This window comes from Dermacentor silvarum, chromosome 7, assembly GCF_013339745.2.
Source record: "Dermacentor silvarum isolate Dsil-2018 chromosome 7, BIME_Dsil_1.4, whole genome shotgun sequence".
Classification (NCBI taxonomy): Eukaryota; Metazoa; Arthropoda; class Arachnida; order Ixodida; family Ixodidae; genus Dermacentor; species Dermacentor silvarum.
Genome location: NC_051160.1, coordinates 172,281,151 through 172,298,413, shown reverse-complemented (window position 1 = coordinate 172,298,413; position 17,263 = coordinate 172,281,151). Strand labels below are relative to the sequence as shown.

General features: G+C 46.6%; 1 protein-coding gene across 1 annotated transcript in view; it reads left to right on the top strand.

Annotated features, from left to right (window-relative positions):
• Positions 1–17,263, top strand: part of LOC119458695 (zinc finger protein ubi-d4 B) — a 111,027-nt gene that overhangs the window by 69,213 nt on the left and 24,551 nt on the right. Inside the window, exon 7 of the mRNA XM_037720555.2 lies at positions 13,324–13,436. Coding sequence (XP_037576483.1) covers positions 13,324–13,436 — 113 coding nt within the window. The remainder of the gene's footprint in view (positions 1–13,323; positions 13,437–17,263) is intronic.

The window sequence follows — 17,263 nt, the reverse complement described above, 5'->3', positions numbered from 1 at the left end:
TTTCGATGATACGAATTTCGGCTAATGCGAATATTTTTCGTGACCCCGTGAGATTCGTATCATCGAGCTTTTACTGTAAACAGTAACAGAGGCTATGTACACACATATAAACTGGGATAACTAAGACACTCTGCTTAGGTAGTCTGCTCCAATATTGTCACTGCCTTTGATGTATTCGACAGTGAAGTCATATTCCATAATCAGGAAACTCCAGCGCAATACTCGGTTGTTCACATGCTTGGAGGAGTTAATGTATGAAAGTGGTTCATGGTCCATTTGTAGCAAGAAGTGCTTGCCATAAAGATAAACATGAAACTTTTGGATTGCCCAGACAAGGGCGAGGCGTTCCCTTTCTATGGTAGAGTAGTGTGCTTCTCTAGGCAGCAGTTTCCTACTTGCGTATGCAACTGGGTGCAGAACGCCACCGTGGCGTTGCAGGAGGACAGCTCCGAGGCTTGTCGATGATGCATCTGTACGTAGGACAAACGGCTGTTCTAAATCTGGAGATCGTAGAATGGGCTGCTCAGAAAGTAATCGTCGTAGTTCGTCGAAAGCTTCCTGGTGACGCTGCTCCCAGACAAGTTTATTGGGCGCACGCTTGCGGGTCAGTTCTGTGAGGGGTGCTGATACCTTGGAATAATTTGGCACGAAGTCGCGATAGTATCCGGTAAGGCCCAAAAATGACCGGACTTCTTTTTTAGTGGTTGGCTTCTTAGCCGTTTCAATTTTCTCAAGGGTCTCGATCTGCGGGCGTAGGGCACCGTGACCTACAATATGCCCTAAAAATTTCACGGAGGTGAAGCCAACTTCACTTTTGGAAGGCTTGATAGTTAGACAGGCGTTTTGGACGTGCTGGAAGAAACGCCGAAGGGTGTGAACATGTTGTTCCCATGTTTCGGTGGCAATTAAGACGTCGTCGAAGTAGTGGTAGATGTTGGGGATACCGTCCACTACTTTTCTCATAAGCCTTGTGAAAACAGCTGGAGCTGTCTTAATACCAAAAGGCATAAAACGGAACTGATAGAGACCCGACGAAGATTGGAAGGCTGTCATGTGCTTGCACTCGGGATGCATGGGGACTTGCCAATATCCTTTCGTAAAGTCGAACTTGGAAAAGTACCGACTCTTGCCCAGCTTGGCGAACATCATGTCTACTCGTGGTATTGGTTCGTTATCCATGATGACCACACGATTTAGCTGTCTAAAATCAATGCACAAGCGCATGCTGCCGTCTTTCTTCTTCACGACCACCACCGGGGATTGGTATGCCGAGTTCGACGGTTCTATAATTCCTTGCTTTAGCATTTCCTGGACTTCATCTTCTACAGCTTTTCCAATTGCAAAAGGTACCGGGTATTGCCGGACGTGCACCGGCGTGTCCGTTGTCGTTTTTAACTGGCACTCTACGAGATGGGTTTTTCCAGGTACGTCCGAGAATATGTCCTGGAACGTAGACAACGTTTCCTTTGCTTCACCGGCTTGCTCATCAAGTAATTCAGTGGCAATCTTGACGTCTCGGTAAGTTTCTTTCTTCTTCAATACAATAAATGGCGGGTCGTTCCCTTCATCTTCTCGGGTGTTGATCGCTACAGCAGCTTGGTGTTCAGCCGATGGTAAGGAACATCTTTCCTCATACTTTTTAAGTAAGTTTATATGAAATGCACTTCTTCGCGTGCCCAAGTCAATGACGTAATCAAGGTCGCTCCTCTTTTCAATGACGGTGAATGGTCCCTTCCACGTTAGGATCAATTTGTTGTTCTCAGATGGTAGCAACAATAATACTTTGTCTCCCACGGCAATGTGTCGCGCCTTTGCCTTGCGATCATAATATTGTTTTTGTGTAATTTTCGCTTTTCGAAGCTCCTCGTGGGCTAGTTGACATGTCTGCTGCAGTCGTTCCTGCAGTTCTACTACGTAGCCGTAAGTCGTCTTGGTCTCTTCGTCCAAATGTTTCCTTGACCAAAGCTCCTTCAGGATAGTCATCGGTCCTCGTACGTAACGGCCATAAAGGAGATCAAACGGTGAGAAACATAAGCTTGTATGTGGGACTTGTCTGTACGCGAAGCAGTGGTGCCAAGTATCGATCCCAATTTTTGGGGCTTTCTTGACACATTCGCCGAATCATCTGCTTCAACGTACCGTTAAAACGTTCCACTAAGCCGTTTGCTATTGGATGATATGGAGTAGTGGGTAGCCGTTTAAAGGAAAGCAGGCAGCTTAGCTCTTTCATGAGTTGTGAGGTGAATTGTGCACCTCGGTCGGTAACTATTTCCCGTGGGATTCCAACGCGGGAAAACATCGCAAGCAATGCCTCGGCAATTCTTTCCGTGTCAATGCTCAGTAAAGCAACTGCGTCTGGGTAACGCGTTGCGAAGTCCACCATGGTAAGAACAAATCGGTTACCATTAGCGGAAGTAGGGGAAAGGGGTCCGATAATATCAATAGCGACTCGCTGGAAAGGAATATTGATTATCGGCATGTTCCCAAGAGGTACACGTCCTACCAGGTGTTTTGGGACGGTCCTCTGACAAATGTCGCATGATTTCACGAACCGGGTGACATCTGCTTGGACGCCAGGCCAGTAGAATTCTTCTGAGACCCTGTCGGCCGTTCTCTTTGTCCCTTGATGACCAGAGAGGATCCCTTCATGCGCTATCTTCAGGACGGAACCCCGAAGATCTCTCGGAACAACAAGCTGTTCGATTTCTCTTTTTGTCGCAGGTTTATAACGACGGAAGAGAATGTCATTCAGTAGTGTAAATGTAACAGTGGCCGATCGCGGGGTTTTGGTCTTGCCTACGTCCGCGAAGCAACCACTGAGACTTCGATCTTCCTTCTGTAACTTTGCCAAAGCATCGGGAGTGACGTTTAGCGGGTTTACAAGGGCTACTGGCAGCCTTGACGCAGCAACCATAGTAGTATCTTGAACTGGGTAGGTTTTCTCCGTGCGGCCCACCCTCAGTACTTTCTTGGCAATGCAGTGCGGTAGGCTCCATCTTCGCATCTGTGCCTCCAGGTAACTCGAGAGAGGGGCAAGCACCGTTAACATTGCCCAGAACAACATCATACAATGGACGCTCCATGCATATGGCACGCACAGTGCCTCTAAAGAACGGACAGTCAACTTGGACTTCAGCTTCGGGAAGGTATCGTGCCGAACTATCTAATAAATAGACAGTGCGCGTTTCCCCAGTAAACTTGTTTGCTGGCACAAGAGAGCGCTTTACTACGACAGTGTCGCAACCGGTATCTCTCAAAACAGTTACGAGTTGGCCTTCTAGACGCCCTTTTGCTGTCGGCATTCCTTCTGTTCGTAGTTTCGGCCCAACTGTGCTTTGCGCACCTGAACCAATCTTTTCAGAACTGCGGTCTTCAGTGTTTGCAGCATGTGTGCTCTGTTCTTGCCGCCCATCTTCTTCGGTTGGTTGGTGGCGTTCAGAAAGAGAACACGAAGCCTCGCTGCGGTCCTTGGGGTTTTTACCTTCCGAACCAAGGCCAGGCTTCTTCCCTTTCCAACCCGTCGCAGCTTTAGATCCGCTAGTCCTAGACCAGCAGTCCGACGGCTTGTGTCCTCGCTTGTTGCATATGAAGCAATGGGGCTTCGCTTGACCGCTTGATGGCTCATTAGCTTGCGTTCCACTCTTCACATACACCTTTTCTTCTCGTCCTTTAGCCAGATTTGTCAGGCCTTGCCGCTTCGAGATAGTGATCCGCTGTTTCTGCTAAACTATCCAGACCTTTGCAACCTCGCTCCTTCAAAAAGATGGCAAGCTTCTGATCACATCGTTGCAAGAATTGTTCGGAGACAACCTTGTTTCTCAAGGCGTCATACGTCTTTTCAGTTTTGGCCAACTCTTGCCAGTGATCAAAATACCCAAGCAACCTGCCTGCAAATTGGCGACCTGTTTCGCCATTGTTCGGCTTGGCCTCTCGAAACTTGATTCGATAGCCCTCTTCCGTGAATCGAAACCTCTGGAGCAATGTTGCCTTAAGCTTAGCAAAGTCAGTCACGTTTTCAGCGGACATGCGCCCGACGACAGTGAGTGCCTCCCCCGTTAAACACAAACTCAAAGATAGGGCCCACTTGTCGCTAGGCCACCCTCGGTCTCTGGCCACTCGCTCAAACCTCTGAATGTATGCGTCAAGCTCATCCCGAGCTTCATTGAGCGCTGGAAGCAACTTGTGCGGGCTTCGGAAACCTTGATTACTCGCTTCCCGATCCCTTGAGTCGGCTGTGACCGCTTGACTTGGCTGTTGCGATTCTTGCACGCGCAGCCGTAGTTCCAACAACTGGCGTTCTCCAGCTTGCCGCTCCAACTCTCGTGCATGGTCCTCTTTGGCAGCCTCACGCTCCTGTGAACGGCGTTCTCTTTCTCTGCTACGCTCCTCATCCATCCACTGCTGCAGTGCCTTGCCTGTGAGTCTCAACTCTTTACCGAGACCTATCAGTTTTTCGGCATCCATCCTCAACCACCGCACGCGAACAAAGTGAGACTCTCAAAGGTGTTACGAGAGTTTAGTCCTGTTCGCGGACGCCAGATAATGTAAAGGAATAACGTGGACCGTCACGTTTGTTGACGTGTGGTGCGGTGAGGAAAGACTCGAGGCGATATTGGGACGGGTTGCACAGACACACATATAATTCACACTATTCTTTTACACAGACACAAGTACGATTCTCTAACACCTATTATTTGCTAGCGTATGAAGCCCTACGCGGCAGACTACAAAGTTCCAGTCCCTAGCCCACTAATGCGCAAAGTCCGAGCGTCGCGGTATACGGCCCCCCAGTGGTCGCTCACGTGTGGTCGTGATGGCCTTGACATGCCGAATGCGTCGGAGGTAGCTTGGGTAGGCAGTGGCGGTGACGCGGCGACAGCCGCTTGGTTGGTGGCTCAGGATTCTGACGCCGGAACTGTGAACGCAGCAGACTCCTGAGAGCACTGGAACTGCCAGATCTCAGGAACCGGCCAGGCACGGGACACGGGCAGGACCTCGGTTGGGTGGCTTGCGACCCGTCACGAGGTGGCCCAGCGATACACCCGGGTAGCCCTCTCGGGACTGCTTCCACGAAGCTTCCTCGGCCCTCGTTCGATCGGCCCTTGTGGCCGCAGCTGCCCGTTCGCTCGTGTCTTCTTCTTCCTTTTTCTCTGCCAACAACCCTCGTGCTCTCTTATTTGCCGCGTCGTGTCGCATATGTAGCTGCCATCGTCGTCGTCTTTCACCACACCGCCGTCACCAGCGGACGTGTCCTTCTCTTACTCTCCGTTGTGTTCAGGCGTCTGAGACGCCATTAGTCTTCGCCGAGGAACAAGCCAGCGTCTCGCCTCGCAGTATGCTAGTGAGGACAGGGTGAAACATTCTTGCTAAGAAATCGGATAGCCTGTGCGGCATCCAAAAAAAATAAAAGAGAGGGAAACACGTACTTCGCTTCGAACATAGATAAGACAACCAGGCACGGCCAGATGCTGGCAAGAAAACACATAAGAAAACCAACCAGAAGGCATGGTTCGCGGCACTATAGCTGAAAAGAGTGCTTCTACCACGCGCTTTGTGTTGGTTTATTCTCTGTTTCATCGTGGTTTCGAAGTGCGCTGCCATATTCCATTATTCCACCAAACTTCAGATTGGTCCAAACTGCTCCAAAATGAAATTTATTCTGGTTCAAGCTGCTGCAAAATGCAATTTTGTGTGCTCCAAACTGCTTCAAAAATTGCTCCAAAATGACTTTGGGCAGTCCCATCCCTGGGCGTGCAATGCCAACCGTGGCCCCCTGCCGGGCGTTTACAAGGACGTCTGTGATAAGTAGATTGGGACCTCCCCTCATTTGTGTCAGTGCATATGCCACTTGCATAGGTGGCGAAACGTCTAGTATACCCTTTTGTTGTTAATTTGTTATGTTAAGTTGGAGTAAAACTTTTTTCAATCATGAATTCACCCAGATTTTGAAACATTTTTGCATGAAGTCCGAAATATTCATCAAGGCCGAATTTTTGGAGACCGAAAAATCCGTCGGTGACTGTATTGTTGACAACAAGTTTAGGCACTGGCTTTTTCTAAGTCGAAAGACACCTCCAATGTTTGGTCGGAGACAAAGAAAATCTTTTTGAAGTGCACATTCTGGTAGCAATTTTTAGCGCCGGTGATGCTGTCTTTCAGCTGTGATGTCGGCACAGAAATCTGGCGCTACGTGGCCGATGCTACGTTTCATCGTTTACATTTTTGTTTTGCTTATTTGCAGTTTTGTCCCAAGCGTAATATCTCTTTGGTTATCCAGGGATCTGTGCTCAGAGTTATTTTCCGCTTGGGTGGTACAAAGACACATGTACATTTAATGACAAGGTTCTTGAAAAAATTCCACAGGTATTAGACTGAATGCTCATCTAATTCAGAGAGAGAGGCAAAGTATGAAAATGAGCTGTCTAGCACATCCAGAATATCAGCATTGCGTCACAAAAAAATACAGGCACATTTGAGTCGTGTTTCTTGACTTTACAGGCATAGTTTAATTGTATTCTACAGGGGTGGAATGCCTGCTCCATTTGAGTTTTCCTGCGCCGTCCTGCTTCATCGCCCGCCAATTGAGCCGAAAATAAAACCATGTGCCGCACTGCGCCATGCAGGAAATTTTACTTTAAAAAAACAACTAAAGCCAGTTCCACGAAGTGAAATCTGTCGAAACAGCGGAGCTGTGGTTGTCTTCATTTTGGGAGACTGTTTTTTGGTGTTTTGCCACGAGGTTCCGTATGAAGTCCACGGGCGATAAAATCGCCGCGCGCCGTATGGTACAGTCCAGTCCACTTATAACGGTACCACATATAACGATATAACGGTTATAACGATGAGTCGACTTAAGAGTATGAACTTATGCATAGGGCTATGAGAAAAAAAAACATATATAACGATACGTTATTCAACGATCGAAATTTTGCTTCTGGACAGCTTTTTCATGTAGAATAATCGTGAACTTTGCGTTCCTAAATTGCCTTTAATCGAGATGGTACAAAAGTTTGCCTACGCGAGTTCGTATCTGCCGCCATTACCGTGCAGCGCATCCCGCCCGTGCGCCGATTGCGAACGAAAGCCACAGAGAGCATCGCAAGTTGGCGCAGCGCGCACAAGATGGCGCCAGCTGCTTCGCGTCCGATTCGCCAGCGGTCATGCGAATGTCCAGAGAGGAGGGGGAAGAAAGCAATAAGCGAGCGCGGACATGCACCAGGGAAGCAGCAGGAGGTGCACTGACGAAGCGCAAAGCTGTGCCACTCGAGACGAAGCTGCAAATTTTGCAAGACTCGAAGAAGCATGAGCTCGAGCAGTCGATAATATCGTCGATTATGAAAACTGGGAGCACCACGATCGTGAAGGCTAGAAGTAGTGGCCATGGCAATCAATGGAAAAAGCGGGCTTTGTGCGCCAGGACGAAACCCTCATAGGTAAAACTAAAACGGTGGAAGCCGCTGACATTACCGAACTCTAGGAGCACATCGCTACTGATGATGAAATAGAGGGTGCTTCGATGCAGGAGTTTCTGAGTGCAGATAGTGCTGCCTCGTTCTGCGAAGAGAACTCAGACGGGGCGATCGTTGTCGCGACAGATGGCGGCGTTGTGTGACGGAGGTGACGACAGCAGCGGCAGTGACGACGAGTTTGACAATGGCCCGTCTTTGACACCGACCCAGGTGTTCAACCAAAGTGCAATGTCGTCGATCGGCTCGCTCATTGATTTCATGCAGACTAAATTATAGCCGCCATTGTTCGCACAGCAGATGGATGCGATTATGCACACGGCGGTTGTGAATCCGAAACTTCTGCGAAAGCAAATGCAGATTTCTGACTATTTCAGTGTGCCTAACGATTGATACGCTATTTAGAGATATAAATAAAGGCTTTATTTTTCACAGCCTACTTTCTACAACGTCAATATTTTTGTCACAACTGGCAAATTTGTTTTGGGACTGCAACGATATATTAGGATTTTTTTTCGGCAGTCCAGATATAGCGATGATCGGTTATAGTGATCGGATTTTTCGTTCTTCTTGATATCGTTATAAGTGGGCTGCACTGTATGTGCGAGTGAAAGCGTGCGAGGGGCAAGCCGGCAATCGCGGCACGTGCATGCAAGGGCAGGGAGCGGGCAGGAAGTGTGCAGTCTACCAGTCGGGGACAACGCTACGGAGGGAGGGTAGGGAGGCGGAGGGGCCGCGCTTTACTGCGGCCGCACGCTCCCGGCGGACCAGAAAGCTCCGTAGGGAGAGTGGGGAGGGGGGCGTGCCTTCCCTCCGGCGTGGCTCTCATCCTCTACTGTCATGTGACGGACTACGCGGACGGCGAAGGGTCGACTAACAGCTCCGCTGTTAATAAGCGCACTTGGCGTAGTGTCGGTTTCAGTTACAGGCAAGCGCACCTTCTGTCTGGCTAGCTCAATTTAGTCTTGCTACGATGTGGCTGTAGCTGGGTTTTTTTTTTCTCTCTCTCTCCTTCTTTCGTCTTCACACGCGGTGGCTGATGAAGTTAGCGGCGGCTATCATTGTGTGCCGGTAGTCGGGAAGTTCCAGGACTGAAAAATAGCCAAAAGTAAATAATATTCTCATACTATTCATGCACGCTTAGTCCCAGTTACACAAGATATTGTGTAACCGTGACTAAGCGTGAAGTTGCAAAAGTGTAAAGCGCACCAGCCAGCGTGTAGCCAGCTATGCAGCGTCGGAAGTGAGCGGTAGGCCGGTAGGCCTTTTCTCCGCGCTCGCACATTTAGGTTACTTGCCTTTGTCGCGATCGATTAGTAGGATGAGCAGGTGTAGTGGCTCTGCTTGTAGAGTGTGCGCGTAAGAGTTTCGGCATTCTAGGGTTTAAGAGGAAGCTTTAGCTCCGGGAATTCTATCTAAATACATGAGAAAGGAGAAATAGTTTTTCTCGTCAACCACTGCACCAAATTTGATGTGATATGCTGCATTTAAAAGATAAAGTTAAAATCTAGAGACTGGTGGAAGCATATTTCTGATTTAGGAATAGATTTTCTTTATAAAGGTTGTTGAACATAGCAACTTTTCAGAAAACAAAACCTTGAATTCTGTAAATTGCATCTAATTGTACATCTAAAGCGGACAAAAATGATGTATAATACACTGCTCTGCAATATACCGTTATAGTATGTGAGTGTGACTTTTGTGTAACCCTCTTAAACAATGTAACAAATTCACTTAAGGTATAAATTGATGTATAAAATTTGTCTGCTTTGGATGCTCTAACGGATGCAGTTTACAGAAGTGCGATATCTGTTTTTGGTGCAGAGCTTCAAGTTTGTAAACGTCGTGCATCTAGTTTTTTTTTAACTTGCCAATTGGCTTAAAATGAAGATTCTGCTTCAAACAGTGACTAGAATTTAACTTTGTTTCACAAATGCAACAAATTTCATTAAAATCGGTCCAGTGCCTAGCACACCAGTGTTCCTTATGTAATAAAATGATCCTAGGCGATCAAGCCTCTTTTTGTAACAATGTTATCAGGTTCAACATTTTAAGATATGATACATGCACCTCTATTGCAAAATAAAGTCTGATATGCCCCTTCTATCTCTTCTGAAACGGTATTTCAGTTGCTCCCAGCCTGCTCCAAAACTGCAATTTACCTGCTCCCAGGAGTGCTCCAAGCCACACTGTATCAGTTCCACCCCTGTTCTAAGATATGCAGTCTTATGGTCCGATATGCCCTCGAAGACATGGATACTAGGATTTCACTGTAGCATCTTGTGATTGACTAAGAAGAGATCTAGGACAGATTGTTTGGCACTTTGAACGCATGGGGGTACCTTCACCAGTTCCGTTAAATTGTGAAACAATAAAATATCAAAAAGAGGTTCGGCAACACTTGAGAGCACATAGGAAAAATAATTGTCCCAGTCCACATTGGAACGTTAAAGTCACCGATGAGCATAAAATTACAGGGGTGATTTCTATAAGTCAGTATAAAGTTATTAAAACCTTCATAAAGGGGTTGATTGGAACTCGGGAGCCGATAGAAACCTCCAATTATCAAAACACATTCGTCCATGATGACTTTGACGACATATTGAATTCCTTCAATGTCAGGCAGTCTCAATACCAGTAACGACTCAATGAACATATCGCAACTCCACTGCCACGTGGATCTCTGTCATTTCTGTGGATGCAGTAATCCGGGGCTACAATTTCAAAATTACAAATGTCGCTGTTTAACCATGTTTCAGTTAGTACTCTAATTTCTGGGCTATGTGCGATGACTCTCTAAATCAGTGCTCTTATTAACAATGCTGCGAGCATTTACATTTAGGCAAGTGAAACTTTTTGTGTGTATGGTCATTCCATCCGCTTTGCCCTACCATGGTTTCTTGCAACTGGTACTCTTGTTCATCATCCCATATAAAGAATTTATCAACCCTGATTTTATTGTACACAAGCTTGACTTTCCTTCCTTATTTGCGTAGCTTAGCTGTACTATCCCAAAGGTGCTTTCTCATTTGTCTAGTGGTAGCGGAAAAGTGTTCAGGCACAACATACGCATTCTGTTTCGGTTGAAACAGTTTTTTGAGTATGCTTATTTTTTCGTGATGGTCAAACAATCTCAGTATCACGGGGCAAAATTAGCTTCATTGACGACACCCCATTCTGTTCAGTCTTTCTACCAACCACACATCTACACCCAACATAGTTTGGAAAAGGTCAGTGATAACTTTATCATTGAGACCATCCATTGAATCGTTTTTCGCTTTCTGGAATGCTGAAAACAATGAGGTTGTTGCATCTGTTTCTATCTTCTTAATGTGCAAGCTTTCTTTCGAGGCACTGTACGCTTTTTTCTATGCTGTCAACATTTTTCAGTTTAGAGTGATAGCGTCTAGCCTTTCTTGTATGCCATTTTGACCATCAAGGAACTGCTTGAGTAGTTCTCTGGTTAATTTTTTTTTTCGCTAAGTAATGTAGGACACAACAGGGACAAAAAAAACACTGGACGAAACAAACAAGTGCTGTATTTTCCGGTGTGGCGTTTCTTTCTGAATTTTTCGTCGGTGCGTCTTATAGAACGATGCGACGTATGTACGTTTTTTTTTTTTTTTTCCGGAAAAACTGCCATCAAAATCGTATTCGCTGTTATGGCCACGCGAAGCGCGCTGGTTGACTTTATTGCTACGGGCTCTGTGCTCTCGATACCTCTCGATAGCGCTATTGAGGTACTGGGTTCTTCTCGTGATCGAGTTCCCAAGCAGTGTGCAAGAAGGACTGAATAGCATTGCAAGCGGCGACAGGCCGACCGAGAGTCGACCGACCCCAAAGTCGTCGCATTCGCTCTCAAGATACGGCGCTGTGCAGACCCCGCTCCTTCCCGCTTTCCTCCCTTGTGCGTGACTTGGCTCACCGTCGCACGCTTTCACATACAGCACACGGTGCGCGGGGACGATGTTATCGCCGTTGGACTTTATACGGAATATCGCAGCAACCATGACGGCGGAAATGCTATCGCAATTATATAGGAATCGCACCCATATGCTTGTGTTCACGGAATTAACGATACCATTAATCGCTTACGGAACAAACAGGTTAAAGGGAGAAATGAGACATTTGCCCAATTGTAGCAATTGCAAACCAGGGCAAATTTTTCTTCAACTGCGAGGCTTTTCTTTCGAGGAACCTGTATGGGTTTCCTTTGTAGCAATTGCTACAATTGGGTGGATGTCTCATTTTTCCCTTTAATTACTTCTCTCCACCTAGCGGGTTTCTGCGGAACTATTATGTCGAACAAACAGGTGCGTCTTATACACCGGTGTGACTTATATATGTTTGTTTTTTTCTGTAAAAACTTGTTTTGAGGGGGGTGCGTCTTGTATCCCGGAAAATACAGTACTGTTGCGTCCTACAGTACTTAGAGCAAGAAAAATGAACACCCACCAACTAGCTCATTGCTCTTCTAAATAGTTCTTTGGTACTTGCTCTGGATTGGACTTGATGTCCCCCACATCATCAACAAAGACACAACAAGATGCTGTGCATAAAATGAAGTGCATGCAGGCAGTGGCCAGGGCTCCACTTTTGATACAGAAGGAATTGTCCCTGGCTGTTGTAGTCAATACATGTAGGAATACCTGTATGAAAACTAGCAATGGGTTTGTCATGACGCTGTTCTGAGGCCAACTGACGTGCCCTTTGAGTATATTCAGCAAGATCTTTGCATAAATTTGTATTTTTGTCTGCCGCTCGTAATATGCTTTCATCATAATTTCGCTTAACTTGTCCTCTCTTATTCATATTTTGTTTGTATTTCTGATATATTGCTTTGCCTATGGACATGTTTGTATTTAAGTATGATTGGCCCAATGTAATACTATCAGAAGAGGGCCTTTTGGTATGCTTTGAATAATAAATAATGATAATAATAATGCATAAAGAGGCGTAAGGCACAATGTTGCCTTATGTGTGTGGGAAATAAAAGGTGAAATAGTATGCAATAAAAAGCTTGTTTCCTGGATCGTTAATTCATAAGCAAAATGCCATTGTTCCAAGAAACATAGGAATACCTAATGTATCCTTTGATGCATATAGTTGTGCATGAATATAATGTCGCATGGGAGCTTTGACATCTGAGGAAAATTGTTAAAGAATCTAGTTATTTTGATGCAGAGCAGTGACTCCTAGTGCGACAGTAGCGGTGGTCATCATCACGGCACCAGCTGTGTGTCAAATTGCACCAACACGCTCGGGCCACACATTGCTAACGGTGGTTATGCCACAGAACATCTGCTCATTCCACAGGACATAAAGATGTTTGATTTCCCTCAAAGCATGTCTGTCTGATGGCTGGACTCACAAATATTGGAATGCCACATTCACAAAATACTGAATAAAGGAAAAAAAAGATGAAATAGAACTTTGATTCCGAATAGCAACTGAAATAAAGCTTTATGTGTTTAAAAATGCTAGTTCATCAAGAGCTGTATTGTGCGCTTCATAAAGATTGACCGCGATACTCGATATCAGTTGGGAAGGAGATTTGCATAAATATAAAATTAATCATTCAGATGAGCACATAGGGAAGTGTTGCGTGAGAAGTGTGGCTCAGTCGGACTGAATGCACCCACTGTGCAAGCTTAAGCTTCTGCTCTGCACGACTTCTGTCTTGGCAACTGATTTATTTAGCCTTACTTGTATGCTTACGTGCGCCGTACACTTGCTTTCGGAAGTGACTTGCTCACTGACCTTGTTTGTGCTGCATGCGCACTTCTCCCGTTTCCAGAGGTGTGGTGGCTCATAGTTGTGGAGTGGGAAATAAAAGGCCCCGTGTTGTTGTGTGCAGCGCACCCGTCGTGCCTCCAGTTCACGCCCAACATGACTGTGTCGGTGAAGAAGTACCGCTGGCAGTGCATCGAATGCAAGTCCTGCGGCCTGTGCGGAACCTCGGACAATGATGTACGTCCTGTGTCTTTCCCAATGCCAAACAATTGGTCATTTTTTTATTGATGACATTTCTGGGAGAAGGCATGCACTGCGGGTCATTGTTTGTCCTCTGAATGCACACAGTCGGGACACAAATGCATGGCATGTTCTGTCCACGCAGTGAAAAGTCTGTGCAAGTTGCACATCTTGAAGGGAAACTGCAACACTTTTTTGAACATGGTAAGAAAACGTTTGCGACCTGTAGACAGTGCTGGCATTAACATGCAAGCCAAATATTGTTCTGCCGTGCGTAGAAGGGAGCCCACGCTCTCTCTGGCAGTCTTGAAACATTGCGCACTGCGTCCTGCAGGAAGTTGGGGCCTGTTGGTGGAAGTCATATTTGACAAATAGCAGCTCCAACCCATACAAGGATCTTCACAACACGAGCGCTGATTCTTAACTAAACGTTTATTCAGATCACCAGCCTGATGGACGGCACCTGCTCCTTACCGTCAGCACCGGTTACGTGCGGAGCGGTGATTGAGTCACGTCATGCGCGATCCTTTTGTCTGTCGCGCAGATTGGCCATAGGATAACCCAACTGCCGTAAAGTTGGGTTAGCCTTTCTGTATTTTAAAAACTGGAAAGAACAACTTTATGTGCACAGTGAAATCTCGATATAACGAACTTCAGGCGGCTGCGGTAAATTGTTCGTTATTCTGAAAGGTCGTTACAAAGAAAGCCCCAAAATTAGCCATTCCGCCCATCAACTCATCAGTTCGTAAGTTGTCACCGTATGAGCTATCCATTAAAACGTCGCTGTTGGCTCTCGGCCTGCGCTGTTGTATTTTCTATAGAGTTCACCATATTTCTTTTTTCAGCCGCTGTCTCAGTTTTTCCGCACCGTTTCGCCGTGGGGTCCGCTTTCTGCACCTCGTCTGCTAGCCTACTGTTTCGGCTGCCGTGTATACACGGAAAAGCTAAGAATCCCCACATTTTGTAATATTAGCTCGTAGTAGTGTGGCGTTGTTAACATAACAGGGAAATTGAATAACAATAGCTATTCTGAAAAGTTCAGTCCGTAGTTCTGAAACATTTTTACATTGAAACTATAAGAAATCAGCGGGGGATCTCGGAAAAGTTTGTTAATCTGGTGTTTGTAGTAACGAGGTTTAACTGCAATAAATAAAAGTGCAGAAAAACACAGGTCCATTACTAAACTGAGAACCTCATCAGTGTTCAGTACAACAGAATATCACTAACTCATTAGATTCAGAGAAAGAAGAGTGCTTGATTCTATTCAAGCGACATTTTAGTGATTTAAAGATATTCTCCAGACCTTCATATATTAGAACTGACCTATAATCGGAGCTGGCATACTAATTTGGTAAAATCTGAAAATTTTTCTGAAATTCGATATTCAATTCGATATTCGGCTTTCTTTTTTCTTTATTTGATATTTGATTTGAAATCTACTATTCTGTAGTCGCACACCTCTGTAAATACTGGTGGCGCAGAGCTCAACTAGACAAACACAGCTAATATTGCAGTAACCAAGTGCATTTTACTTGGTTGCTGGTGCAAATTTTAGGCGGTGGTGTAATCGTGTTGCTGCCGAAAAGTTATGCCAGCAGCAAAGTAAAATACAGTTCGTTACTGCAATTTTAGCTGGGTTTGTCTCGTTGAGCTCCGCGCTGCCAGGTGGCTGCACCATGCAGGCGGTTCACGTTTGTGCCTCCGCTCATCAGGTAAAACGCCCAGTCCGCCTGCGTTTTCCAGAATGTCGGACGCGCTAGAACTCTCTATTAGCGGCAAGCACTGCACGACGGCTTGCGGCCCGTTGCCACATCGGCCTAAAGCATTGCTTCATCAGGGGTGGGCGGTTCGGTGCCGAATCGATGTAGATCTGTTCGCAGCAGCCGCGCGACACTCGGAAAGCTGACAAACCGCATCACAAGCAAAACGAGTGCACGGGATGGCAACGAAGTTATTCACTGCCGCAATCTTTGTGACACACCCTATGGCAGCCTCTCATTACTGATGCTATTCGTAGATGCACATCGGTCTCTTTTTGTAGCTTCAAGCAACCTGTCACGAGGCTGGCTTTGGATTTACACGGCGAGCGCGAAAGTGTCACGACCCGTTTGCGTGCATTTGTGTGGACGGTGGATAAACCGAGGGGGGGGGGGGGGGGGCGCATTTGGCAAACTTGCTGTGACCCTCCAGATTTTTAATCTTTGGCAGGTGGCAAATCACGGCGAACGTAGCAATGAAACAGAGCCGACGGTGCCTGTTCTTTACCGTCAGTGCCGGCTACACTCACAACGATAATCGAGTCACGTGATGCGCAGTCGCTTCATCTATTGCACGCAGGTAGATCTAATGATAACCCACCTGTCGTAAAGTTGGGATAGCCCTTCTGTCATTTGGAGAAAGAACACTGGAAAGCAATACTTTCTGTGCCATAAATAAAAGGTTACTGCAAAACACTGGTGTCAAACAGAGAACCTCATTGGTATTCAGTACAACAACGTCACTAATTCATTATTTTCAGAGGGAAAAAGCAATTGATTCTATTCAACATAAATTTATTGATGAAAAAAAATTGCAGCAGTAATCAGGGCTGGCATACTAATTTGGTGTTCCGTTTAATAAGAGTCGACTCTACTGTGTATCTTGATTTTGATTGTATATGCATTGAAATCAAGGTAATGATAGCATGCTACATTGTTGTTATGAAATGCTAGGAGACTCCTGAGCATGTGCCGCATCGTGATTTCTTGCCCAAATTTTGTAAGCATTAAATTTTGTGAAAAACTTTCTGATACAGTAAAAGCTCATTAATTCGGATTTCACGGGACCGAAAAAAATGTCCGAATTAACCGGATGTCGAATTATCGAGGGCTATCAAGAAAACAATAAACAAATGCTTACTACGTCAACACGCTCTTATTTGCAGTATTTATCCGCAAATTCTGTGTCGATTTTGCATAAACACAATGCGGAAGCTGCAATTCTCGTCATCTCGTGAATGATTAGAGCTCGCAGCGGCGAAGGTCTCGCGACTTCCTTCACATCGCAGGCCGCGGCGCGCGTCTTCATCTGAGACGCGCTTTTCACTAGCACGCGCACATCCCGTTTATTTTTTCGCCCATGTCGCCGGGTCGCCGCCCATCGCGATGTAGACGGTGCGCCTCTTCCTCTTCGCAACAGCAATCGCTCTCTCTCTTCATCCTCGACAGCTTTGCACTGAATAAAAACTGAAACTATTGCTTGCCGCAACCGCGGCCGCTTTCAACGCGATGATGCCCGGCGACCTTGCGGTTCTGAAGACGCGCGGCCGACGCACGCAGAGTCAAACCGAAACTACCGTTTGCTGCAACTGCGGACGAAACCGCTGTCGATATCGACGCGATCATGCATGGCGACTACCGAGTTAAGAAGGCACGTGGCCGACGTGCATACCGAGTCAAAACGAAACTACTGTTTGGCGCAACCGCGGCGGCCGGAATCGCGGCCGCTGTCGAGACGATCATGGATGGTGACTACGCAGTCATGAAGGCACGCGGCCAACGCGGTGCTATGTGTGACGGTAAACGCAAGCTTTAAAGGCACAAATAGGCACGAAGCCTTCCGGCGTTGTTGTCATTCCAGTACGACTACAGCGATCCGAACTCCGTCGCTTCGTTTCAGTAGGATGCTAACGTTGTTTTGGCGCGGTCCATTCATGTTTCGGAGGGTGGCGTGGCTTACAGAGCTATGGGCGCGGACCATTCGTGTTCGGAGGGGCGGAAGGGCAACGGGACAGAGGCGCGCGAGGCTGGCGATGCGGATAAGGATGGAAAACAACACGAGGCGGC